At 38.6% G+C, this 25,964-nt stretch overlaps 1 protein-coding gene across 10 annotated transcripts in view; it reads left to right on the top strand.

The window, feature by feature from the left end:
* LOC143293673 (dnaJ homolog subfamily B member 6-B-like) overlaps positions 1-20,226 on the top strand; it is a 38,126-nt gene extending 17,900 nt beyond the window's left edge. For 5 of the 10 annotated variants that reach the window (XM_076604815.1, XM_076604818.1, XM_076604820.1 and 2 more), the window contains exons 2-8: positions 1,561-1,711; positions 3,702-3,811; positions 5,810-5,995; positions 7,292-7,400; positions 12,590-12,775; positions 16,202-16,312; positions 17,630-20,226. In XM_076604815.1, the coding sequence (XP_076460930.1) occupies positions 1,629-1,711; positions 3,702-3,811; positions 5,810-5,995; positions 7,292-7,400; positions 12,590-12,775; positions 16,202-16,312; positions 17,630-17,753 (909 nt within the window). In that variant the 5' untranslated portion in view covers positions 1,561-1,628 and the 3' untranslated portion in view covers positions 17,754-20,226. The remainder of the gene's footprint in view (positions 1-1,560; positions 1,712-3,701; positions 3,812-5,809; positions 5,996-7,291; positions 7,401-12,589; positions 12,776-16,201; positions 16,313-17,629) is intronic. The other 5 variants (XM_076604823.1, XM_076604822.1, XM_076604821.1 and 2 more) reach the window with 5 other exon arrangements.
* Positions 20,227-25,964: the final 5,738 nt, after the last annotated feature.

Genomic DNA, 25,964 nt, shown 5'->3' with positions numbered 1-25,964 from the left:
AACAGTAGTTACTGAGTGACTTTGAGCCTCTGACCACTGCTCCACCAATTTCTCAAGAAGCAAGGGGTGGATGTTACCATTGTTGGTGCTGACATCATGTTGTTTAATTACTTCTGATCTGCATATCAGTAACACCTAAATTTGGTACTTACCTTCTTATGGCTAAAGTGAAGTCAGGGTCACTGTGAAATATATTGTGGATCTATTTTCGAATGGTTCCTTAATTTGACAGGTCTATGAGAAAGGGGGGAAAAAAATCATATGTTTGCGTCTTGTTGATATTTGCCATTATCTGTGTTGGTGTTCAGTGCAAGGATGTATTTTCTTTGAAGAAAGCAGGCTGGTCTGGAATTAGCAGAATGAATACTAGGGCAGAGAGCTTCCAGATAGATCAAAATCTATAAATTTTGGTATTGAACAAAAGCATTGCAAAGCTCCACAGACTCTGCAATGTTTGTTTCTTATTTATCACTATTGACTGAAATATTATAACTATATATATATAATTCATTTATTTTCATTATATATATATATATATATATATATATATGTATGTATCTATCTATCTATCTATCTATATGTCCATGTGTGTGTGTGTGTATATTATATATATATATATATATATATATATATATGTGTGTGTGTGTGTGTGTGTGTGTGTGTGTGTGTGTTTAGTTTTCATAAAAGCAGATCAGATGAAAATCATGTGAAGATGACTTTGCTTCTTGTCAGTGTAATGTATCTATAGTATAGAGGTTTGAAGTTCAGAGGAACAGGTTTTTTGACTAGGGCAGCCCCAGATGAGTTTGGTGGAGCAGTGTTTATATGCACTGTTGCCCACAGTTCTCAAGTGAATGACAAAAATGTCTTTTTATTTCATCAAGCACACTATGCTTCCTTTTACACGCCGAACACAGTTCGCAGATTCTTCTCCTTGGGGGTCCCATGGTGCAAGCAGCACGATGTGTCTTGTGAAATGTTGGGTGTTTTCCTTTTGGTTTCTAGTCATTGAACCATTGCTTCCCCCAATGTTTCTCTTTCTCAGTGGGAGTTATGTCCCAGTTTTATGCGTTTTGCGCATGCCTCCTGCATGGCAACAGGGACAGAGATTCATTCTTCATTTCTTGTGGTTTTGTTGGTGAATGCTTGTGTGCCTGCACACACGCACATGCACACACACATACGCATGCATGTATGCATATACCGGCACACATGCTCACACACACACATATATATATAGATAAATACACACACATGCTTGCACACACTGACACAAGCTAAAAGATCTTGAACATGTATCTTAATCTGCACAGGGATTTGGAACTCAGCTTTGATCACCTAAACCCTTACATGCCACACACTTGCATGCATGCACAAGATAGATTTCACCAATGCAGCAACATGCATTTTACTCAAACCAGCATGATGCAAAAAATCGGCTGTGGCAGTCTTGTGGGCAAGCGATAGCAAGGTCAACTATGTCTTCATCTGTGTGTATGTATGTATCCATATATATATATATATATATATATATATGTGTGTGTGTGTATGTGTGGGCAGGTGCAGCTCTCCTTGCAGCTGTGTGCAGTGTGGGGCCAGCGTGACCTTGACCTTGATTGGTGAACGCCATGCCAGCCAGCAAAAAGGACATGAGCTACTACGATATCTTGGGGGTTGAGCGTAATGCTTCAGAGAAAGACATAAAAAAAGCGTAAGTGATCAGTATGTGTTAGCCCCGCTTAACTGAAGTTAACTGTTTCAGTGTTTGCGTTCATTTGTGGGAGGTGAGTGACATTTGTGTATCGTTCTGTCACATACCATCTATCCATCCGTACATCCATCCATCCATACACTCATTCAGGCTTGTGAACAGTTCATCTGTGAAGCAACAATTAGAAGAACAGCAACTGGGGAAAAACAGCATGGATGTCATGCCTAATATGTTTTTTGATTACAAATTGTCCTTTGCATAGAACCACTCTGTGAACAGTGGTGGTTTTTGTGTGACAGTAGGTAACCTACCCTTTGATCAGAGTAATATATTTATGATGACCAGTGCGTTCCATTTCATTGAAGACCCCTTTTTTTGTACAATCAAAAAAGACATTATTTAATGTTGTATTCAATCATATTTTACTTGATTCGATTGAGACCTATGGAAATTCTTCTTATCTTTTTGACATTGCACATCCTGTTTAAGCACACTAAATGAAAAAAAAGCAAATGTTGGAAACTTAGAGTTTTAAAATCATATTTAAGATATAGAACTCTTTGAAGTATGCCTGTTATTCATTTTGAGTAATTGTAGACCAGAATATATTTTCCTGACACCACCCTCTCCACTCCCTTGCTTCACCAGCTTTGACCCCTCAGAGTTGCCACTGTATATATGTAAAATATACTACACCATGTCTGCAAACACACACACAAAAACAACCAAAAAAAACAAAACAAACCCCCCCCCCCCCGCACCCCCCCCCCCCAAAAAAAAGTTATTTTTTGGCAGTAGCAAAAGAGTAGCCACTCTCTGAGATCAGAAGAATAACAATTGACACAAATGTTAATTTATCAAGAGTAGTAAATAAGATAGCCCCTGCCAAGCCACAGTGACTGACACATTTTTCGATAGAAAAAAAACAAACAAATAAAACTGCATGCAGGAAAAAATACAAAAAAATGGGTGGCACTGTAGTGTAGCAACACGCTCTCCCTGGGGAGAGCAGCCCAATTTTCACACAGAGTAATCTGTTGTGATAAAAAGAAATACAAATACAAATAAATTTCACAGTTTGATGTGCATTTTGACCTGGAAAACCAAGGGAGATCATTGAAAAAAATGATGTGAAAAGAAAATAAGAACTAAAACCCCCTCATGTTTGGTAATAATTGTTATGCTGAAAGTTGAGATAAACACAACTTTTTTTTAATTCAAAAAGAAAATCACAGTTTTTAATTCTTGCTCAGTGGTGCTGTGTTTGCACTTGAAATAAGTGGAAGACGTGGTTCTGTTAAAAGCCTTCTGCTGTGATGATCTCTTTTTTTGGTATGAATTGTACTGTAATTCTATAATATACATTTGTTGTTGTTCTTTATTGTGTCTTGTCATTGGCGCTCATTGTAGAAGTAGAAGATGGGATTGTATGTGTGTGTTGTGATTGGAAGGGGGTTTTATCATTTATATTGTCACCTCTTTGTGTGTTTGGGTTTTTTTTCTGAAAGGATAATGATTAAATACTGTTTGAAGAAATGCTTATTGTGCTGTGTAAAAAAAAAAAGAAAAAAAAAAGAAGAAAAAGTGTAATTTTCTTTTAAGGCCATTCATACTATTTCATCTAGGGATGAACCGTTTCGTCTGTTGACATACACAAGGAAACCATTATTCACACATTTTGGCTGTTTCCTTGGCACAGGAAAAGAAGAGAAAATACTGAAGAAAGTGTCTGTTTATTTGTGGTGTTGTTGTTTTTTTTTTCTATGCTGAGCAGCATTTAACTGACGTAATCATTGAAGTTGGACGAGATAGAAGGAGGGAGGAGAGCAAAAGAGAAAAAAGCTTGGTATAATGTATCAAAAGTTTGTGTGTGTTTGTGTCTGTGTGTGTGCATGTGCGTGTGCAAGCGTGCACAAGTGAGTTACCTAGGTTCTGCTTGGTCATTAACTGTTAGCATTGGTTCAATCATGTTAATGATGTCTGTCAACAGATACAGGCGACTTGCACTAAAATGGCATCCAGACAAGAATCCCAACAACAAAGATGAAGCAGAGAAAAAGTTCAAAGAAATCTCAGAGGCCTATGATGTGCTTTCAGACAGTGAGTACCTTTTGTGGCTTTTACACAGGTTTTGCTAATCGAAAGAAAAAAATCAAAGGCACATATACATGCTCACTCACACACACACACACATACGTGCGTGCGCATACATGCACACACACACGCATTCACACACACACACGCGCGCGCGCGCGCGCGCACACACACACACACACACACACACACACACACACATGACCAATGTTAAAACCATATATATGCGAAACAGCACTGGCATGGAGTAGCAACAAAAGTGTCCTCTGGCAAAAATCTGCAGAAGAAATCCACTTTCGATTGGTACACAAATATATATATGCATGCATTCAAGGCCTGATAAATATGTTTGGTTATGTTGTTGTCATGAGTGCTAGGCATCTGCCTAGGCTGTAGCAGATAGGGTGTAGTATATGTATATGGATTTGTCCGAATGCAGTGAGGCCTCCTTGAGAAACTGAAACTGAAACTTTGTTGGTTTCTTCAGAGGTGTATAATGACAAAACAACATATTTTTGTTCATATTTAATTCAATTTTTAAGGCTTGCACTTAGGAAAGGCATACCATGTCAATAAACTGTTGAGTTCAGTCACAGATATATTTTGTTACAAGAACACTATAAGACCATCCAGATTATGGTGTTCAGCTTTTGTGTATTAAACACTTTAAAATGCTATAAAACAAAATAGGAAGAAAACAACAACAACAACAAAACCCCCTCAAAAAACAACCTTTTTCCCCAAAAGTCAGCTGATACCAGAGCTGAGTGCTATGGGTTGAAATGGGAAGACTGGGACCACAGATGTGTCTTCAGCAGTGTTGCTTAAATTTCCTGACCAACATAGCAGAAGTCTGTACCTCACGGGCCTGGCTGACACCAGGAAGTGTAGAGTACAGTCTATTCAAGTAGTTCCAAACTTAGAATGGACCTTCAAAGCATCATCATCATCATTCTCATCCTCATTCATTATGAATATAAAAAAACAAAAAAAAAAAAAAAAAAAAAAATCCTGGATTTCGGGGCCTTTCATGCCATGCTCTTCTGGTGATGAGTTTTAATCCTTCTCTTCCATGCTTGGGGTGAGTTCCTGTCTGGGTCTTCAGCGTTAGCAGATTTATGGTGAGATTGTTGTTGGAGCGATATGGTGGTGGCATCCACTCTGGAGAGGATTCCCAACAGTCTCACTCGCTAAGCTGTTCATTGTTGCTATCAGTAGGGAGTTTGTACATGATGTCCTGCATATGTTGAATCAAAACAGTGACTACTGAACACCACCAATGTGACAGCAGTAGTGCAGGATCTCCTCTGGTGTGTGGACTTCGGGTAACCTAATATCAATTGCTCCCTATGGGAGTGCAGTGACAGCGGTAGTAGAAAGACATTTCATCACAAGAAGAACAACAGCTAGAAGAAGAGCCACAACAACAAAAAGAGTAACCTTAACTCTGTCCATACGAACGGCGAAAGAAACGACGTTAACAGCGTTTCACCCCAGTTACCACCATCAGAATATTGCAAGTGGAAGGCTCTTATACTGAAGAGGTGAATGTTGACAAAGAATACCACAATTCTGACGACGGAAGCTAAAGGTTGGGTCATTCAAACACCCACTGGACATCCGAGGGGTCTGTGTAGAGGAGAAGAGAGGACTGGCTGTACTGAGTGAGTTTTCTTACCAAGGTTTGGGACAAAAAGCATACCAGTGTTAATGTGTATAATTCATGTGGAATATCTGTAAAGTTGGCAGGTGATTACTGGTGTGTTGTGTCATAAATTTTGCAAGCAGCATTTAAAAAAAAAGATTATATTCTTTTACTTAAATGTTCTGTTCCTCTGTCCTCCAGTCAGGATGTCTGTTGGCCAGTCTATCCCTTCATCTATCTTTATATATATATATGGTATATAACCTGTTACAAGGTTGGGCTGGAATGCTGACGGGCGTGTGTGAAAATTTTGGAGACTCCTGGGTGGAATGCTAAATGCTGGCTCTGTGTCCTGACAGAGAAAAAGCGCGAGGTGTATGACATGTACGGCAAAGAGGGCGTGCATGGCAACACAGGGTTCTCTGACGATGAGTTTGCTGGAGGCGGCGGCGGCTATGGACACTTCCACTTCCAGTTCCGCAGTCCAGAAGAGATCTTCCGGGAATTCTTCGGCACCGACGATCCCTTCTCCAGGATCTTTGGAGGTGGGCTCTTTGTCCGGTCATGGTGCCAGACATAATTAGGGAGCAAGTGTTAACAGTATTGGAAGTGGAACTGTTTTAAAGTCTTTCATAATTAAAGTTGAGAGGATGATAATGTTTTCAATCTGCATCTGATGAAACTTTTAAAGATATCTCACTGCCACATATTTTTCATTTTTTATCTGATTTGTAGATCAGACTGTTGATGATGGGTTTTTTGTGTTAAAAGTAAAGGTAACTGACATTGCTAATTTGTGTTCCATATTTCATGTTCCAAGTCATACAGTTTTGATTATGTTTTCTTTTGCTCAGAACATAATTTTGCTGATTTTAGTTTTGGGAATTTGAATGCAGTATTTGATGTGTTAAGTTTGATTTTTGCTTTCAGAAGAAAGGCACAGGTTTGTACGTCTTAACTACATGTATGTGTGTTTGTTTGGAAGCTTGTAAGTGAAAAATAACTAATGTTTGTCTCACATGCAAGACATCTTCCACAGGCACTTACTGTATTGTGTAACAATTGAACTGTGTTAAAGTGGAGTCAACATACATCCCTAATTAGAGTGCACGCTAAAAATCACATAATGTGCTATTAGGTCTTTGATTTAAAAAAAAAAAAAGGTGTATCGAATTTATGCATACTAACACAGAGTGACACTACATGTTATCAGTTATTGCTATTGCATAATGTTATGCTGAACTGTTAATGGATGTCATCAGTTGAACAGTTGATACAAATATTTTGCTGCAATTGTTTCAGTTTTTGTTTTACTCGACATAATATTTCTGTGTGAGGGGTATAATGCTCATGACATATGAATGTTGCTGCAGTAATGGTGAATCAACATAGATACAGGAAAAGAATATGTGATGTGGAAAGGGAGAGGGATTGGATGACATAATTTGATCAAGCTGCTAGAGGAGAAGAATGGCAGAAAGAAATTTCTATTGTGAAGACTGAAGACAGTAATGGTTTAATAAAGTCCAATTTTGGAAAAGGAATTTGACAGCATAGGCTAGATAAGGTGAGTTATGCTCTCGAAAGTAGCAGGTATTAAGATAAAAAAAACACCTAGAAGGCCTCATGATCCTCACCTGCAGACAGGTAAGTAAGTAGCATTCCAGATTCAGCCGAGATGATGCTATTGTAATCAGACCATCTCATGATCTTCACTCTTGTAGAGGGGTAAGTTTAGAGGGAATGCTTGTGTGTGGACTGTGTGATGAACATTTAAGAATGAGACTGGCCAATGTGTTGTTGGATGACAGTGTTCTCACACACGGTTTGCTTGTCCTCAGGTGGCTTCCAGTCAGGGAACATGTTCGAACAATCTTTTACAGGATTCCCAGGAGGCAACGATGCCTTCTCTTCTTCCTTCTTCTCCAGCGACCCCTTTTTTAGTTCTGGGTGAGTATTTGCTGCCAGATAAGCTGTGCTAGTGCTGTGATGCCTTTTCTGTTTTGGAGAAATGAATATCACTTTGTGCAAGGTGTTACATTGTGAGATCAAGTGTGAGATAAATGCCATGTACTTTTCTAACCTTGTGTTGCATTCTCAGGTACTATTACCCTTGCCCTACATGCTCTTTGATTTTGTGTGTGTGTGTGTTTATGCATTTGATTCCATGAAATCCTGTGCACAGAGTGATGTTCTTTGTTAACCAGTTGTTGTTGACTTGGATTTCTGGCATTCTTCATGCTTACAATCCTGTGTTGATTTAAAACTGATCTGTTGGGTAAGCTTGTATGTGTCATCACCCTGGCCTCTCATCACTCAGCCTACTAGACATGGCTTGTGCACGCCTCCCTCAGAATCCAGGTTTTTTTGCAGCAGCTGTTGTAGTAGTTGCAGCAGCCATGGTTAGATGGTGTAAGCTGTCTCTTCTGTACCTTTCCAGCCCAAGGTGGTGCCAACATGTTAAAAGACAATATCAGAGGGCAAGGTCATGTTTCATCTGTCCAGGATCATTGTTTCAAAGGCACAATGGTCTTGAAGTGAGGATCTTGTAAATATCTGTTTCTTTTGTAATCTGGAAATAAGGGATAAGTCTGGTTTTATAGGTTGGAAAGCTATTCATACTGAACCAGTGAGTGGTTTGCTAACAACTGCAGCCTGAAGTCCCATATCCTTGGCTTCCCACCTTTCATCTTCGAAGCTCAGTGAGAAATTTGTTGGGAAAACCTTAAAAAGTTGTTTGGAGTACTGAAGTGTTTGGATCTCAAAACAGCTTTTTCTGATAAATGAAATTTAGCTTGGTTTGGGAACTTTTTCTTGTCTGGCGCACACTGCCACCTTGTGTCTTGATTCATCCACTCTGTCTTGAGTCATCCACTAACAGACTGACTGACACACCTGTAGTGTGATGATAAGTTACAGCCTTTGTTTTGGGATGGTACATAGAGCAGTAGCTGCCTAACCTGCATTATGACTATGACATGTGCCAGTTTCTCTGAAGTTACCATTGTGACTAATACCTGGCTCAACCGTACTTCATGCACATTTTTTTTTAAACTCATCACTGCTGTGATTATTGCATTATTACTCTTTTTTGATTTGATTTTCTGATCTGATTTTTTTCTGTGGAGCGTAGAATCAATTTGTGAGAATACTGGTCTAATCTTGATGATGAAGGGAAGAAACAAGCTGAGAATCATTGAGGATGAGATTGGAAAGCTGAGAGCCCACTATATGGGAAGTTCAACCAAAATAAATTCAGTAAGTTAGTTAAAGGTTAAAATTAAAGGTCCTGTAACCATTTACCGCCATCAGGACCATGTGAATTCATATTCACTTTGTCGTCAGCTGGGCACAGAAAGGCAGGACCCAGTCCTCCCCTTTTGAAGTTTTTATCCTTCCACAACCAAAGTCTGGAACCCCCCATTCACACTTGGATGGAGTGAGGAGAATTTGAGTAAAGTGCCTTTCCCAAGAACACAGCGTCCTACTGAAACAGGGCGTTGAACCCTGATCGATGGTGAACACTTGACCAGAAGTCCATTGCCTGACCGATTCTGCCATGGCGCCTCTTATAAGAATATTATTATTGCTGTCATAGTGATGACAAAACCTCTAGGATGAACCAGATGGGTCAAGGTCAGTTCAGAAATTTGATTGAGGGGGTTTCATGGAAGGCATTAAAAACATTCTCAGGAAATAAGTTGAAGCACAAATGTCACACATTTTTTCTTTGTTTTTGACCTTTAACCAAGGTGAAGGTTTGATATGGTATCCTTAAGTGAATGATAAAAGAAGTAGAAGATTGATCTGTCCTGTTGGCAAGAAATTACTGTCCATATGTGGAAAGACACTTATTTGAGCATTTACTTTTGTAATATCTAAAAAACAACAACAAAAAAAACAACTATTCTGCACGAAGGCCAAAATATAGACTACTTTAACTCACTCGGGATGACAAGTTTTCTCCCTTGCTTTTCCCCACAGACTGCCCATTTGTAAGGTTTTGGAAAAAAAATATTACAAAAAATACAGAGTAAGAAAATTAAACTTTAAGAACTGGTTTTTTACGTGCTGGACTATTACATAAAAAAAATCTAATTTATTATCTTATTTTTACAGTTTTGCCATTATGTGGAAAATAATGCCAATTTTTCACCCCGAATCAGCATACCCTTGCTCGCTTTCTGCACTTACTTCACTTTCTTCTTTGTCATCATCCACTTCTTCAATGTCCGACCCTTCCGTTTGTAGCATTTCAAGTACTTCGGCAACACTAAAACGTTGCCGTTGCTCCCTTGTTCGCTCCACAACATTTTGAGAAGAACCCGCTTTGCTAACAGGCTGGCACACGAGCAGACGACCTGTCAGTGACTTTGTCAGCATGTGTGCAAGACGGACCACGCATCAGGCTGGCCAGTCATACCATTTGGTTATGGAGTGACCCAGAATAGCGCGCTCTGCTTGGCTAATCACAAAATCATGTGTACAGCGTGTGATGGATTTTTTTTGGTGGGAAATGCTATTCCATTCCGTCGTCCGAAACCAAATTCATTTTATGTTGGAACGCTCACGCATTCTTTCGTCTGGAGGGAGTGAAGATATACTTGTGTGGGAACAAATTAAAATTCCATGATAGTTATGCAGTTGGTAGTACAAGGGAGATAACTCGAGATACTGCTCCAGTTAATGGAAAGATGCAGTGATACATATTTTATTATTTAAAAAATTTTTTTGTTAATACAAACACTGATATTGTTTTCAGTAAAATCAAGGGTTCTTCATGATTAAGGTGTTGTTGAGTAATTCAGTCTGCCATAATAGAAAAAAGAAACAATTAAAAAAAAAAATATGCAGGTGAGTGATTACAGTCATGATGTAATTGCTTACAATGCAGAAAGGGGTGAAGGTGCCAAGGAGTTTTTTTGATGTTTTGTTTAGTTTTTTATTTTTAGTTTTCTCTTCTTTTTTTTTTATTGGGAATCAGAGTACTCCTATAAATTTCATTTGCACACCAAAATGCACACAGCCAGCGTGTTTGTCAATTTTAACTTCAGTTCTCTCATGACTAGGAAGCGTTTGTGCTTGTGGAAAAGGTTCTTGCGTTGTCAGCCTGGGGGAGAGAAATGCCAGTGATAAGCTGCAACATTTGTTTAAGGCATGGTGACTGAAGTGAGAAGGGCCTCATAGCCCCCCAAAGTGACAAAGATTGAAGTTAGAGGGGGTACAGTGTGGTTTGTATCTCCCCAAAATAACCAAATAAAGTTAGAGGGGACAGAGTAGAGCTTAAAATGCCTGAAAGTGACTAAAACTAAAGTCAGAGGGGGTAAAATCTGGCTTACAGCCCCCAAAGTAAGTGACTTTGGACTGAAGTCAGAGGAGGTAAGGTATGGCTCATAACCCCACAGTGTGACTTTGGACTGAAGCTAGAGAATGTCAGGTATGGCTTGTTACTCTCCAAAGTGACCCCACCCCTCGCCCCCCAAAAAGTGAGTTGGACTGAAATCAGAGGGTATAGAATATGGCTCATAACCCCCCACCCATCTTCAAAGAGACTTGGACTGAAGTCATAGGGTAACAAGTATGGCATGTTACCCCCGAAGAGACTGGACTGAAGTCTGATGAGTTGAGTATGGGTTGTTATCCCCAAACAGACTGCAGTCAGAGGGGTTAAAGAATGGGTTATAATGGGTTGTCTCCTGAATCATTGTACAAGTTTTCTTCATCATTGTCTACATCATTCATGATTTTCCTAAATGTTACAAGGATTGTGAGTCTGAGGCCGTTGTGGTATACAAGTTTTGAAGGAAACAGATTTGAATTCTCAGGAGGAAAAAAAAACCCACGAAAAACTCCCAATTCCGTGAGAACTGTATGACCCAGTGAGTTGGAAAATATAAGAAAATGACTTTAATGAACCTTACTGAGCCTATTGACATCAGTCCGTGGTTCTCCACCTTCTAAAATGTGTACAAATGTTTGATTTGAAGGAGATGGGTGTCACAGAAAGCTCCAAAAGCTCCATGAAGTGGATGAGGCAGTCAAGGGGGTTAAAACAATGATAGATGTGATTGTAACATTTGCCAACACATTAAGACTGCAACATGCTGGTAGATATTGTCAGGACAGTCTCATGAAGATACACTGATTGTGTATGATATTTAAATTTGGATGCCTTTTGGAGTTTTTGTTATGAAGCATTCAAGCTGGAAAAGTCATAATAAAGACAGGAAGAAGTTGAAACTTAGACATGACTGTGAAATGTGCTTGGGCTTTAAAAAAAAACACCTAAAAGAATGGGGTGGGGTGGCTGCCTTTGGTGGAAACGTTCACATTCCAGCATACATGATTTCATTTTGGCAAAAAATTGCTTGTTAAAATGAGCAAATAATGTTAGATTCTTTGATGAGGTTTTATTATTTTATTAATTTTTTGGGGGGATACATTTTTAGAAATCTTCAGGATATTTCCATCCTTTGAAGAGGAAAAATACCCTTTCGGATGTACACAGGTTTGCCATATCTGTATAATTTTCATGCATTGAGGTGGAAAAAGTTATCCCCTTCAATCTAGTTTCATGAATTTGCTTTTATTTGATAGAACTATGTTGCCTAGAAACAACAATAATCACATTGATGAGACTTTAAAAAATAAAATAAAATAAAATAAACGTCAGTCACCTCAGAAATGAGATGCTGTTCAGTGAAGGCCCTTGGTGGTAATTTTGCCGTCACTCAGGGTGAACATGATTTTTTTTTGATTTTTTTTTTTTTTTTTTTTTTATTGGTCAAGGAAACGGGTTGGTTCATGGTGGCCATGGTGATCTTACTCCTATTTCCTGTATTGGCCCCAAATGGTTGTACTCACTGTGCATGGCCTGTCAGAAATAGTATTGTGGCTTTGAGGGTGAAGGGGATATTGTGGGGGTGGGGGGGGCAGGGTGGGGTTCGAGTTCCAGAGGCTGCATGCCTAGGAGTGAATGGCTTTCAACGATCTCTGCATGCAGTTGTGAGATAGTTAGGGAAGAAAAAAAAAAAAGTAGTCAGAGAGTTCGATAGTCCCATTGGAGGATGGACAGACAAAGACAGGAGGAGAGAGAGAGAGAGAGAAGCTAGGGTGGTGACAGAGACAGCTGCTTGCAGTTTGTGGGCCCCTCACCACAGGGCCCACCAACACCACCACCACCACCACCACCGACGTCGGAGGGGGGAAGGCGCCGGCCAGCCCCACCGGACCCACGTGTCCGCCGCCTCCTACCCACAGGTGGCCGGGGGTGTGCCCCCTTTCCCATCTTTCGACACTTTCTTCAGTATGGGGCCCATGTCGGGGTAAAGCAACACAATTTTCTTCTCTTCTTGTCTCCTTCTATTTAACTAACTTCTCTCTCCTTTTTTTTTTTTTTTTTTTTTTTTTTTTTGTCACTAACCCCTTCCTGGCTATGTGGCCCATAGTTGTCTTTTGAGTTCCCATTTTGGTTCCAGGCTTTCTCTGTCGTGTTTTTTGCTGCTTTTTTTGGTTTTCATGCCTGCCTGCAGTTGGATGGAGCCTGTTTTGGTGGACTGACTGATCCTAGGCCTGGAGAACTCTAGGGTGGAATGGAAATGTACCCTGTTATGCAGTGGAAATAGTCTTGTGTTGCTTTGCCTGATTTTCTTTGCTTGCACTACCATGTTGAATGAATGAAAACCCATGTCTTATTGAGAAAAAAAAAATCTGCACTATAGACAGTAGTTCTTGGCTTGGTGTTTGCACTGGGTTTTAACCGCATGAAGCTGCTGCTTTTTTGTTTAATTTATTATTGCTATGTTTTGTATAGTTGTGTAGCTGCCACATTTTGGACCAGGCCAAAATGTTTCAGGTCTTTTTCTTTTTGGTCCATGACTTGGAAAAGGGTACCACTGCTTTTGGTGTTAAAATATCTACAAATGGCTTTATCTGCTTTTTTTTTCCCCCTTTCTCTCAAGGTATGAAGTGTCTTGTTAATCATATGGAACAGATTCTTTCTTGAAGGGGGTTGGGAGGAGGGTTTTTTTTATGTTGGTGGAATACCACTGTCTGAATTGTTCAGGTAGATATGCCTTTAACTCGACCACAGTGAGAACCCTTTTAATTTGAATTTTGATTCTTTCCCGTGAAAGAACTTTTAAAGAGACTCCCATCTGGTAAGGGTGACTAGATTGCTGTTGGAACAGGAGCAAACTTGCGTCAAGCCTATGACAACTCTGTGTGAGAGAGAGAGAGAGAGAGAGAAATGGTTCGCTTTCTGAAGAGTGTCTCTTTGCAATCAAGTTGTGCAGTTGTTATTTGCAAAATCATGCTCCCCAAGTTCTAATCCATGATAATCGCAAAGACAGTCTTTTGGACTGACTGGGAAGTTAGTTATTGTTGAATTAAAAGGGATAGAAACATGTGTTCAAAGGGTCAGATGAAAAATTCAAAGGGTGAGGTGAAAAATTAAAAAAACCAAAAAAACAGAAAAAAGAAATAAAAAATGTCATGGTCATCCACACACTTTTCAACAGTGAAGAGAACATAACTACCCATTTTTCTTTTCTTTTTTTTTTTTTTTTTTGTGTGTGTGTGTTTTGTCTATCTCAAGGTACATAAACCCTCCACCCCACCACACCCCTTTTTCCCCTCCCACTTTTGTGACCAGTTGATTGTCCTTGCCAGTAGGTTTTACAGAACACTTTCAAATTGTGTTCATTATTGTACACATTTACAGCCAGTTACCTTTACAACTGTAACAACAGTAAAAATGATTTCTTATCAGAATGCAGATGAGTACAGATAACATACTTTAGGCAGAGGGAATTTTATGAAGTCCTTTGTGTTGAATTGATAATAGAGACAGTGGTGGCAAACCAAACATTGGTGTATGTAGAACATTTCAGCCCACATGTTGCACAAAAGTTCCACAGTTTTGTTCATTCATGACTTGGTTTTTAAGATGTCAATCCATTCAAAAACTTTTGTTTTGTGTGTGCGTGTGTGTTTTTTTATGATTCAAATTATTGTGCTGTCTGTGTAAAAAATTCATCAGTGCTTTATATTTGTGACATTTTTTTTTTATATTGGGGTGTGGACTGAAGTGGTAATTGTATTTAGTTGTGTTATAATGTTAATTTTCAAGAAGGTTCGAGTCAAACAAGGATCAGGCTGTTGTTCATTGTTGACAAGTGACGCCTGTCAATAGAATGCTAAGCAAGAGGAGCATTTTTGTCTGGCTTTTGGTGTTGAATGTTTGTAAAACAGCATGAAATGATTCCACCAATGGTGAATTAACATGCACACACATGGACACGCAACATAATTTGTGTGTGTGTGTGTGTGTGTGTATCCCCCAACACACATGCACACTTTCACAAAGGAAATATGAATATTAGTTAGAGCTTATTGGTATAGCCTGCTTCCTGTATATGTTGTCATTCCTGTCAATTTTTTAGTGAAAACTTTCTTGTTGCTTCCAGTCGTTGAATAATTGGACACTACATTACGTCCTCGAATATAGTGTCTGTAGGCTTTTGAATGTGGTTGTCACTGATGACAGTTTTTGAGGCATTGTTGCTGGTTATAAGATCACATGTCATATGGATCCAAAGGATTTGCTTGGCTTTCAACACTTCACTTGCCGTTTCTGTGTCTGTGTTCAACCATTGTGGATGACTGCACAATTAGAAATCAAATGTTTTATGAGTCTCCCAGCCCCTACCCCCACCACCCACCCCTTCCTGCTTAGGGTAAAAATGTTTACGACTGCTTAAAACAGCATCGCTATTTATGTTTCAGTGTTGGCTGTTGTGATATGTTGCTTTTGTTGTTGTTGTTGTTGTTGTTGAAATACTGGTGTCTATAATGCTGTTTATTGTGCCTGACATATACTGGTACATCTAAGTGGAATTGTTGTAATGTAAACTGAACACTGAGGTGTCACTGATGTGATATGTTTTTTGGTGTAAAGGGAAGAAACAGTTAATAACTTCAGAATCCTGAAGCTGCACATGTTGCCATGATTGTACCATTTGCATACTGCTTGTTGCTTAAGCCATAACATGTCAAAACGCAGAGAGGCTACTGTTCTGGTTTGCTTCACAGAATGAAACGGGAGGTGGTAATAGCAATTTTTTTCATTGATGTCATTGTTGGCAGTCCTCTTAAATGTCTCAGCCTGTGATTGTATCATAACCAGATGCTTTTTCTCTGCACAGTAGGGCCTGGCATGGTTTATATTGTGAATAAGTCTAATGAAAGTTCAACCTTTTTTTTTTTTTTTCAATGTGTTTATACAATTATAAGGAGTATTTTGGTTATATATTATACTGCACTGTGTGAAAGTCCTTTCAAATGAGCAAAGTTCTTTTGTTTGGAGAAAAATATTTCAGACAGGAGATGATAACAGTTTGGAAAAGAGAGAGAGACCCTTTTTTGCGGAGCTGTCAAAATAACAAAAGACAAAAAAACAAAAAAAACAAAAAACAACAAACAAACAAACAAACAAACAAAAAAAATTCCCCACTTTCTGATCAGAAAATAAAGAGAAGCAGGAGGAGAGGTGGGGAGAAAAGAGATGGAGAGAGAAAATAACTTTGGAGGCTGAGACTGAGAAGCTTCCACTTCTTCACAGTGCAGTAGTGTCCATCATGTTGCTCATTTTGTGTTGTTGTTTTTGTTGTTGTCCATCATCATTGTGTTAGGGTTGATTCCACCCCTCCCACCCTTGTGTTGATACCCTGTCATTGCTTGGGTGTGTGCAGGATGTCCCAGTTTTCCAGCACCAGTTTCGGGGGACCCACAGGCGGAGGTAACTTCCGCTCCACTTCCACCTCCACCAAAGTTGTCAATGGCAAAAGAGTGGTCACCAGAAAGTTAGTATTTTCTGTCTGTCTCTCTGTCTGTCTCTTTCTTTTTTTTTCTGTTTTGACTCACTTGTGTAAACAAAATGAGTCTATGTTTTAACCCGGTGTTCGGTTGTCTGTGTGTGTGTGTGTCCGTGTGTCTGTCTGTGGTAAACTTTAACATTGACATTTTCTCTGCAAATCAGTTGACACCAAATTAGGCATAAAAATAGGAAAGATTCAGTTCTTTCCAGTCATCTTGTTTAAAACAATATTGCACCTCTGGGATGGGCACAAAAAAAATAAAAAAAAGAAGCCTAATTATATGCAAACTGCATTTACTGTTATATTTATATTTTTTGTATTCTCTCAACTTGGCACTTTGATCTCATATTCTGACACAACAACAAGAGCAGTCATTATTATCATTTTTTTGTTCAAACGGGAACTTCTTTTGCTAAGCATGGAATTTTTATATATTTTGCAAACGTTTTGGTGCAGATAGTAAAAAAGGGAAATTAGTCTGTAATTAATGCAAGGGGACTTAATTTATCACAAGTGAGTCTTGAAGGCCTTGCCTCTCTTGCTTTTGCCGGAGGACTGTCACCTTTAACCAGCACAAATTTCAGAACCAATTCAGAATTGTATGTGTACGTGTGTGTGTGTGTGTTGACTATGTGTGTGTGTGACTCTATGAGTGAGTGTGTGTGTGTGTGTGTGTGTGCATGTGTGTGAATGTCTACATGTGTGTATGTAAATATGTGTGAGTGTGTGTGTGTGTGCATGTTTTCGTGGTAAAATTTAAGATTGCCATTTTCTCAGGAAAAATTTGTCAACACCAAATCTAGTGTAAGAAAGAGAAAAGAGAGTTCTTTTTCCTCACATTCTATTGATGTCAATGTACTGCTGGACAGGGCAGAGGCAGCACTAAACGTTTCAACAATATTTTAAAACTCTTTTTTTTCTTTTTCACATATTTTTAGCACATTTATTTGAATATTCACCCATCGATTAATAGCAGTCATTGTACTTAAAAACTTGAACATATTCTTCATTGATGTACACATCTGCCAGGAGCAGCAAAATGGCAGATGTGTGCATCAGTGCTGAATGTCTAAAATTGCCTCAGAATATTACGACAACAACAAAAAGTAATGATAAAACCACCACTTACATGGGTATACTCTTTGAAAGTGGCACTCTCAGTGTAGCAACATGCCCTCCCTTGGGAGAGAAGCCCAAATTTCACTCAGAGAAATCTGTTGTGACAAAAACGAGTAGTACAATACAGTACAATACAATACAATACAAAGGGGTGAAAGTTAATAAATACGTGAATGTTGGCAGAGTGGTGGAGAATGGCAAGGAGACGGTGGAGGTAGAGGAGGATGGGGTGCTCAAGTCCCGCAGGGTAGACGGTGTTCTGCAGGCGCTGGACGGGGGCGGCACCAAGCCCAGCATTCGCGCTTGAACTCCACCACCGGGCCACACTCCACCAGGGTCTTTGCCACCACCGTATACAACACACCTGGGTGGGCCCCTTGAGTGTTTCCAGCACAGTCTTCTTGGAGTCTGTCTCTGACCGCGCGTGCGCCCATGCTGGCTCCTGTTTCTTTCATGTTGTTCTGTGTTTTGTTTTTATTTTTGTTTGTTTTTTGTTTTTTTGTAATTTTTTTGTGCAAGAAAACTTTTTTTTTTTTCCTTATCATTTCCATCTTACTAATTTTTCTCTCTAATTTTCTTTTGTTTTTGGTTTTTCTTTCTTCAGGGTTATAAGAGGGGCAGGGGTTTTGATTTGATGTCATGTCTGCCTGCACTGGGAGCCTTTCTTGGTTGGGGCATTTTTGTATCGTCGGGTGCAGACTTCTTGGTCTGATGTGACCAGTTTTCACTTTACGCTAATTTGTCTGTGTGTGTGTGTTGAAGCAGCACATAGTTTTGAATCGAAATCTTGGACAGCATATCAGAAGTGTGTATCAGTTTCAGGCTGACTAGCTGGCATTGAAAGATTCAGGATATGGGTTTCTGTTTTTTTAGTGTGACAACAGTAAATTTTCTTGTCACAAATTTGGTTGTGGGACGGCATGTTCAGTACCTCTGTTCAGTCATTGAAATGTGCAAAAATAAAGAAGAACCTTTGTGTTGAATGTGATGGTTTGTGAAGTTCTAATCCCAGACCTGTTTTTTTTCTTTTTCAACCCAAAGTTTTACAAATCTAGAATACATCAACATTTTTCTTAAGTTTTGATTTCTTTGCATTGCACAATGGCTTTAATATGTACAGGTTTGTGTCAGTAGGTGATGACTTTGTGCAGTCATAATTATGTGTAAGGAATACAGATAGAAATTCCAGTGTCTTAGTGTTTGACAAAGTTGGTCTTTATTTTTTCTTAAGTCAGTCCTCCTTCCGATCTTCAGATCTTCTTTTGATTTTGAGACATTGAAAAGAAACATTTGAAAAATAAAAGTGATCTTACGGGGGTTTTTTTGTGAAACAATATATTTCATAACCTGCATCTGTAACATTGTGCAAACAGAAAATTTGAAGGTATAGATATCCAGTCTGCTGGAATAGAAGAGGAACTGAGGTTTCATTTCGCATTAATTAACTTTTTCTGCTGTGTTTTCAGTACATTAATTTAGTTGTGTCAGTGTTGTTACAGGGCCATGTTTTTGTTGTCTTTTTTTTATATAAAAAAATTATTGTCAGTTTGTCTTTTCTCCCATTCTGGCCACCTGCTCCCCCATATGGTGGACCTACATTTTGCTGTAGTTCCTTGATCAGCCCAGTGACCACTGTGTGACTTGATCAGTGCTGTGGTTTTCATGTCACACCACGCAAGTTTTCAGAAACCCGAAATATCCCCCTTTCCATGACAAAACTGATAATTGCTTGCAGCTTCAATTTGTTTTTGTGGTTTTTTTTTCCTCTGCAGACATTGATTGCTGTTATGCTAGTACGTTGTGTTTAGTTTGGTTGAGGGGTTTGCTTGGAACAAGTTATCAGGATGGTCACCATCATAATGCATCAGCCTTTGGGAAGGAGAGGTGGGTGGTGTTCAGGGGAGAGGAGAGCCAATCTGTGAAGTAGACCTAGTTTAGAATTGGGACCTTTCTGTGTAAATGATACCTTTTCTTTTTTCTTTTCAAAAGCAAACAAAATTACCATTATCCAAAGACCATGATTTTTCAGCACTATACTGGGTTTGGACTTTTTGTTGTTGTTTTCTGTTTTTTCCTTAAGTTTGGACCCCATCTTGAAACTGCATGGCCAGCAATTCTTCCATCACAATGCTCATGTAATTATGTCGTCATCTTCATTTGAAAAAAAAAAAAATTAAAAAAAGTCTGATTGTCACACAGTCATATTTTGTGCTAACTTCATTCTGCTTTTGTTATCGCTTTTTTGCTTTCTATCCTTCTGACAAATTGCAGCACATTCGGTGATGTGTAGCAAACCACACACATGCACACCTTCCTAGCTGAAATGATGTAGATGATATCATGTTTTTCTGACTCTTGACCAATAATGCCAAGTCAGGTTGTAGCTGACTTCTTATCTGATTTTTTGTTTCTTCTCCTGTATGTCTTTTTTGTTGTTGTTGTTGCTTTGCTTTTTCCACAGTGAATATCTGAATTTTGATAGGAACAGTTTCAGGACCGCTCTTATGTCTAGCTCTGTGTGTATGTATATCACAGCAATGGTGTACATGTTTGTGTAAATACAGCGATATGTCATTGTTAAAGATTTTTGGTCTACCTACAACTGAACGAGCCATGAGGCTTCCCCTTCATGGCACTGAAAGGCTATATTTTACAGCAGAGCTTTGGATGTGTATAAACATTGGTCTTGTGTGTTCTGTACATTTCTGTTGTAGATCCATGTCTCAGCTGTGAGTTTGGTTTGTGGGAGGAAGAAGCAAATAAACAAAAAGTGAACACTTTGAATTGGTGTTGCTTTTTTTCTTTTATCTTCTTTTTTTAAAAATTGATATAGGAGCTTTTTTCTGTCTATTCTTTGTGCATGAGGAAAGTATTGCTTCATATGTATAACCTGCAGTTTTGAAAAGAGGCCCACAATACTAATATTGTTCTGTAAGTTACAAAAATACTGTTAAGATTAGGAGGGGTTATATTTTATCTCAAGATGTCATTTCATATATTTTTTTGAGGCAGAGTATATATTTTTGGGGAAAAAAGTGTTTTCTTCATCGTTTACTGTCTTTTTTCTTCTTATTTTTGTTGTTATCATTATTAATGAAATATTTATAAGATTTAGGTATATAATATATCGGTAATGTATTCAGTTTCTACTGTTGTAACTTTTTTCAAGTGGCAAAGCAGATTATATATAACAATAGCAAATCTGATCTCTACTTTGCATTTTTGTAAACAATGAATTATGTGTCAGTCAAAATAGACATGGTTTTTCCTTAAAGAAAAACAAAACAAAATAGTTTGATTTAAAATTAAGTTCATGTAAGTTTGAAACAAGATATGAAACACCAGACTTTCATTTGGAGATTGCAGTAAATGTGTTAAGTTGTATTGCATACACTGGGAGCAAATCATATCAACATTCATTCATCTTGACATGTAAAAAGAGCAGACATTCCTCAAATGTCAACACATATTTGTTTTGTTTTTGTTTTAAATTTTATTCAGACACGAAGTTATACAACACGTCACAGACTTGATGCATGAAGTGTTGACGATGTCTCACAAAACATTGTTGATCAGATCAGACCTCCTCCAACCCCCCCCCCCCCCCCCCCCCCTCTACCATCCCCCCCTCAAAGTTGAAAGCCACAGCTCTGGGCTTGGACCTCCTCCCCAAGTCAGTGTGGCACACAAGTTACCCATCAAGCCACAGAGGTGTGTGCACGGTAACAACAAACATTTTACACATCCAGCGTCGAAACACTTGCACATCAGCCACATTTTGACGCACATAACATCCAGACCAAAAACGCACCACACAAGCCACAGATGCATACCCCATAAAAAAAAAAAGACTTGTCCCCAAGCCACATGGCAACTCCCACATAACAGAACAGGGGGGTGGGGGGAGGGTATAGAACAGGGTTCAAAATAATGGCAAAACCACAGTGGTTTTACATCCACCAACAACAAAATGCACAACGGACATGAGGTATGAAATACACCCTTCGACCAATCAGGACACCCTCACACCCATGCCCGCCCAAGAGACATGCAGCCAGTGATAACAAGCCCCTGATTCCTTGCATCGCCTCTGAAAAGCTGTACACCTGTCTAGCTGAGATTGCCATGCCAATTGTTTTTTTGTTTTTTTTTAATAAAGAATATCTCCAGTATTATTGTCAAAATTGAACCCATCCTATAACATAAACAATGTTTTGAAAAAAGAAGTATATAATGCCAGTTGATGGGGAAAAAAAGAACAAGAAAAGGCAGGTAATGTTGAAATAATGTTGTTCATCTACAAGGTTGTATTCCTGTCTTATTAATTATAACCATATTTAAAGAATTTCATGGAAAAAAATGCAAGAACTAACAAAAGTAGAAATAAGAAAAAAACAACAAAACCTTGTCAATAATTTCCAACTAGGCATGTGACCAAGTTTATATTCGCTACAAATGATCCAGTGACAAAAGTCTGACCCAAAGAGAGAGAGAGAGGATGAACTGAAGCCACAGGCTTGGAATCATAGCTGATGTCAAGGACACAGACACATGACTAGATAATCAGACACCATTCAACATCTTGCACTGAACTGCTTCCAACAACACATCATCATCGTCACACCACATAGTCCATAGAAACACAGTCAGTCTGTGCTACACACATTTTTGGAGTGAAGAATACAAGACGATGATGTTTTTGTTTTTTTTTTTCCCCTTTCCACACAGTAGACCTTTGAACCACAAACGTTTATCACGAACAACTTGCTACTGCTTAACTACACAACAACGTCAGCACTTTTAAACAGTGCTCAACAACATCACACACCTAACACGAGAATCGCGCAACTCACAAAAACAAATGAAATGATTACTAATCTCCTTGGCACTCTAGAATCCTTTGTGTGTGTGTGTGTGAGAGAGAGAGAGAGAGAGAGAGAGAAGCACAGATTAAGAAAAAAAATGACAACCCAGTTTTCAGAACATTTTCTGTGCATCCATGACAAGTTCATTACTGTGGTGGGGATTTCCCACCTTTCATTTTGATGGGTGCCTCTCTCTTGTCACTGTCCTCAATCAGCACCGGTGATCAAATCACCAATGCCCACCTGCTGCCTTGGTGAAGCGGTTAGCATGGTGGACTGATAACCAGGAGGATGCAGGTTTAAACCCCATCATTCAGAGGTGGGTTTCTTTGGCCCCATTGGCCGACTCTCCATCAGTTTTTGTGTCATCTTTCTGGTGTTCAGAAAGAGGACAGAGGCACACGGAAGTGCCAATTCATTTCCTCAAACTGACCGGTTTTACTTCAAAATATTAAACAAATTCCACATGCAGTTCCATCTGGTTGTAATAGTACTAAAATGCCTTTTCACGTATATGTGATATTAGGAGGGGGTGTCTGTGTGCGTGTGACTATGTGTTCAGATCCTCAAGGGTTGAAAAATGGAAGGTGAAATGTCAACAGTCTGACCAATCATGGACAAAAGAAATAAAATACTTGTATCAAAACTGATTCAACAAAGAATCACACAGTTTGTAAACACGATGTTACAACTGGTAGGTCGTAACAGGTGATTTCCCCTCCTTTTGTCCCGTCCCAGAAACACTCTCTTCACTCGCACTCATCATGTAAATACAACCGGCTGAAACAGAGCCAATATATACTGTTTTAAGAACATGAATCAAATAATTCACCAAAGCATCTCACCTGCTGTGCACTATTTACATCTGCAAACATACACTTGAAAATTTTGTCAGCAACAAATCCGGTTCGCTAAAGTCACAAAAAACCCGCCATTTCTAGGTTTGGTATGAAGCTTTGGGTATTGCTGTATAACAGAATGCACCATTGAAAAAAAAGAAGAAAAACCTGGGACTGAAGCAAACTGCGACAAAATGCACCACCTATATAATTATACACATCCTAACTGTTTTAAAAATAAACTAAAGTACAGTGTATGCCACACACACAAAATCTCCAGCAATCTCGTAATTATTGCTTAAAATTGAAGTACTCTTCAAGAAATTTGTGAAGAAATTTGTTCACTTGTTCATAAGTTCTCGTGTGTGGTGGCAGTCTGAAAATCAAATAATTACAAAAAAAGAAAAGAAAAAAGATTACCTACAGTACTTTTCTAAATTATTCTTTCTCATAGCACAGGGAGTACTGGTACTATTTTAATTAAAGTATGGTCACACACATAGGAACATCAAACACATTAGACGATAAGAACACATTGGAATTAAAACTGTATGACAGCAACTCTTCAATTTAAAGCCTGAAACAAACAGAACCAAAACATTGTGCACTGCCACAGATAAGCCATCGAAGAATTCACAAACAGTATGAAAACGCATCCACATAATCAAATTAAAGCTTTGTAGAACTGCATTAAGAAAAAGGAATACAAACATACATCAAACCAAGATGAATGGAACATGACAGCAGGCTCCTTTGAAAGGAAATAAATACCAACTCTCTCTCTCTCTCTCTCACACACACACACAGAGGGAGAAATATGATCATTGTATGAACATCAAAGAAAAGGACTGCAGGTATTGTCAGCTGCATCAAGATAACTCTCTTCCAGCAATTTCACCAACGCTATCTTTTTCTATCTTGTGTCAATCACAACTCCCACATACGCATGTTCCTATACTGTGCAGGTCTTTAAAGTCTTAAAAGTATGTACAGAATGAACAAACAGTTTATATATATTTTTTTGACCATGCATCTATTTTTTCTCTCTCATCACTAACAACCTCACTTTCAAAACATAGTTATAAAAAAATACAAAACAAAAACAAAAACAACAACAGAACTCCTAACATATATATATATATATATATATTTTAACACTTCTGTCAATATTGAAATATATATAATCAATGATTACAACTACATTTGTATGCAAAATATAAGTTTTTCTTTAAATATCAAGCTCTGTTTCTTGTGGTTTCCCCATCCTTCCGCTGTAGACCTTTTCCTCCTTCCCTCTTCTCGCTCCTACCAGCGTCACACTCTCCAATGAAATTCTCATCTCTTCCCCCCCCCCAACCCCCCTACTCCACTTCCAGCCTCCACACATAAACACATCCTCCCTACCACTGCCTAACCATCCAAGCCATCCAATCTCAGTCTCTTTCTTTCTTCTCTTGGTATGTTGATTAAACCCCATGTTTCCACTGATCTGGCATTCTCTCTCTCTCTCTCTCTCTCTCTCACACACACACACACACACACACACACTATATATATATATATATATATATATATATATATATATATATATATATATGTGCAATGCTTATATAAGCTGATTTCACAGTCCCTTTCTCATGACTTGCACAAACTGTTCTCATGTCATCACTTACTCTTTCATTTTCTCCTGCCGGAACTAAATTACTTTCACTCTTCTTCTTCTTCTTCTTTTTTATCACCTCACTCACGTTTGCATTCCTCACACACACACACTCTCTCTATCTCTCTCTTACTCAGCACACACACACACACACACACACATATATATATATATATCTACACTACACCAATCTGGTGCATTCCTATGAAGCTTAATTTAACATTTAGTTCCACACAACATCAAACTGTAAAGTCTGTTCAAAGTTAACTACCTCCTTGTATTATCAATATACAGGGGATAAACACAAGCCAAGTAACACACATACACAGTGCACAACAGACTGAAGAATTACTGATACAATTAATAATTCATCAAAATTCCATCCTATAATTTCATCAAAATACCACACCCTATTTTGTCCCCCAATATGCTCCTCAGAACACACCACACTCTTCACAGACAGGAGTTGCATGTGTGTCAATGCATGCCACAACAGATATCCAGTAAAATGAACCGAATCATTATTCACTCGCAACCCTACATGTTAGAAAAAAACACTACAACAACGGGAAGGGGAGGCGATGAGGGGTATTGTTATAAACTGTCTCACCACCACCCTTACCTGAGGAAAGATGAATGAAATATCCTAAAACAGACTGGGGGAAAAAAAAAAGAAACAAAAACAAAACAAACATAAAAACAAAACAAAAACAAAAAAACAAAACAAAACAAAAAACCCACCTGACATTCTCCAGCACAAAAATTCAAGCACTCATGACAGTGATACTCACTCACTGAGAGACTGGACAGGGGCCCTTTCTAACTGATTGTACAAGTCAATAAGTTAATAGTGTAAAACAACAGACAAACAGCAACACTGTTCTTCCCTTTGTCTTAATTCACTCAGCAACAATAAACATGAACTGTCAGTTTAATAGCCTCCCCAAATAGGAGAAAAACAAAACAAAACAAAAAAAGAACTACAATAACACACACACACACACACACACACAAAAGAGAAAAAAACAAACACCCTAAAGCATGTTCTAAAACAGATTCAATTCAACAACACAAACATTTATCTACCTTTATATCTTTCTTATGAGTACCTTGAAGATTGATTTTTGCACACACCTGACCATTCTTAAATGATG

Source organism: Babylonia areolata, chromosome 19 (genome assembly GCF_041734735.1).
Source record: "Babylonia areolata isolate BAREFJ2019XMU chromosome 19, ASM4173473v1, whole genome shotgun sequence".
NCBI classification, from domain to species: domain Eukaryota; kingdom Metazoa; phylum Mollusca; class Gastropoda; order Neogastropoda; family Buccinidae; genus Babylonia; species Babylonia areolata.
This window is presented reverse-complemented; position numbering and strand designations above follow the sequence as displayed.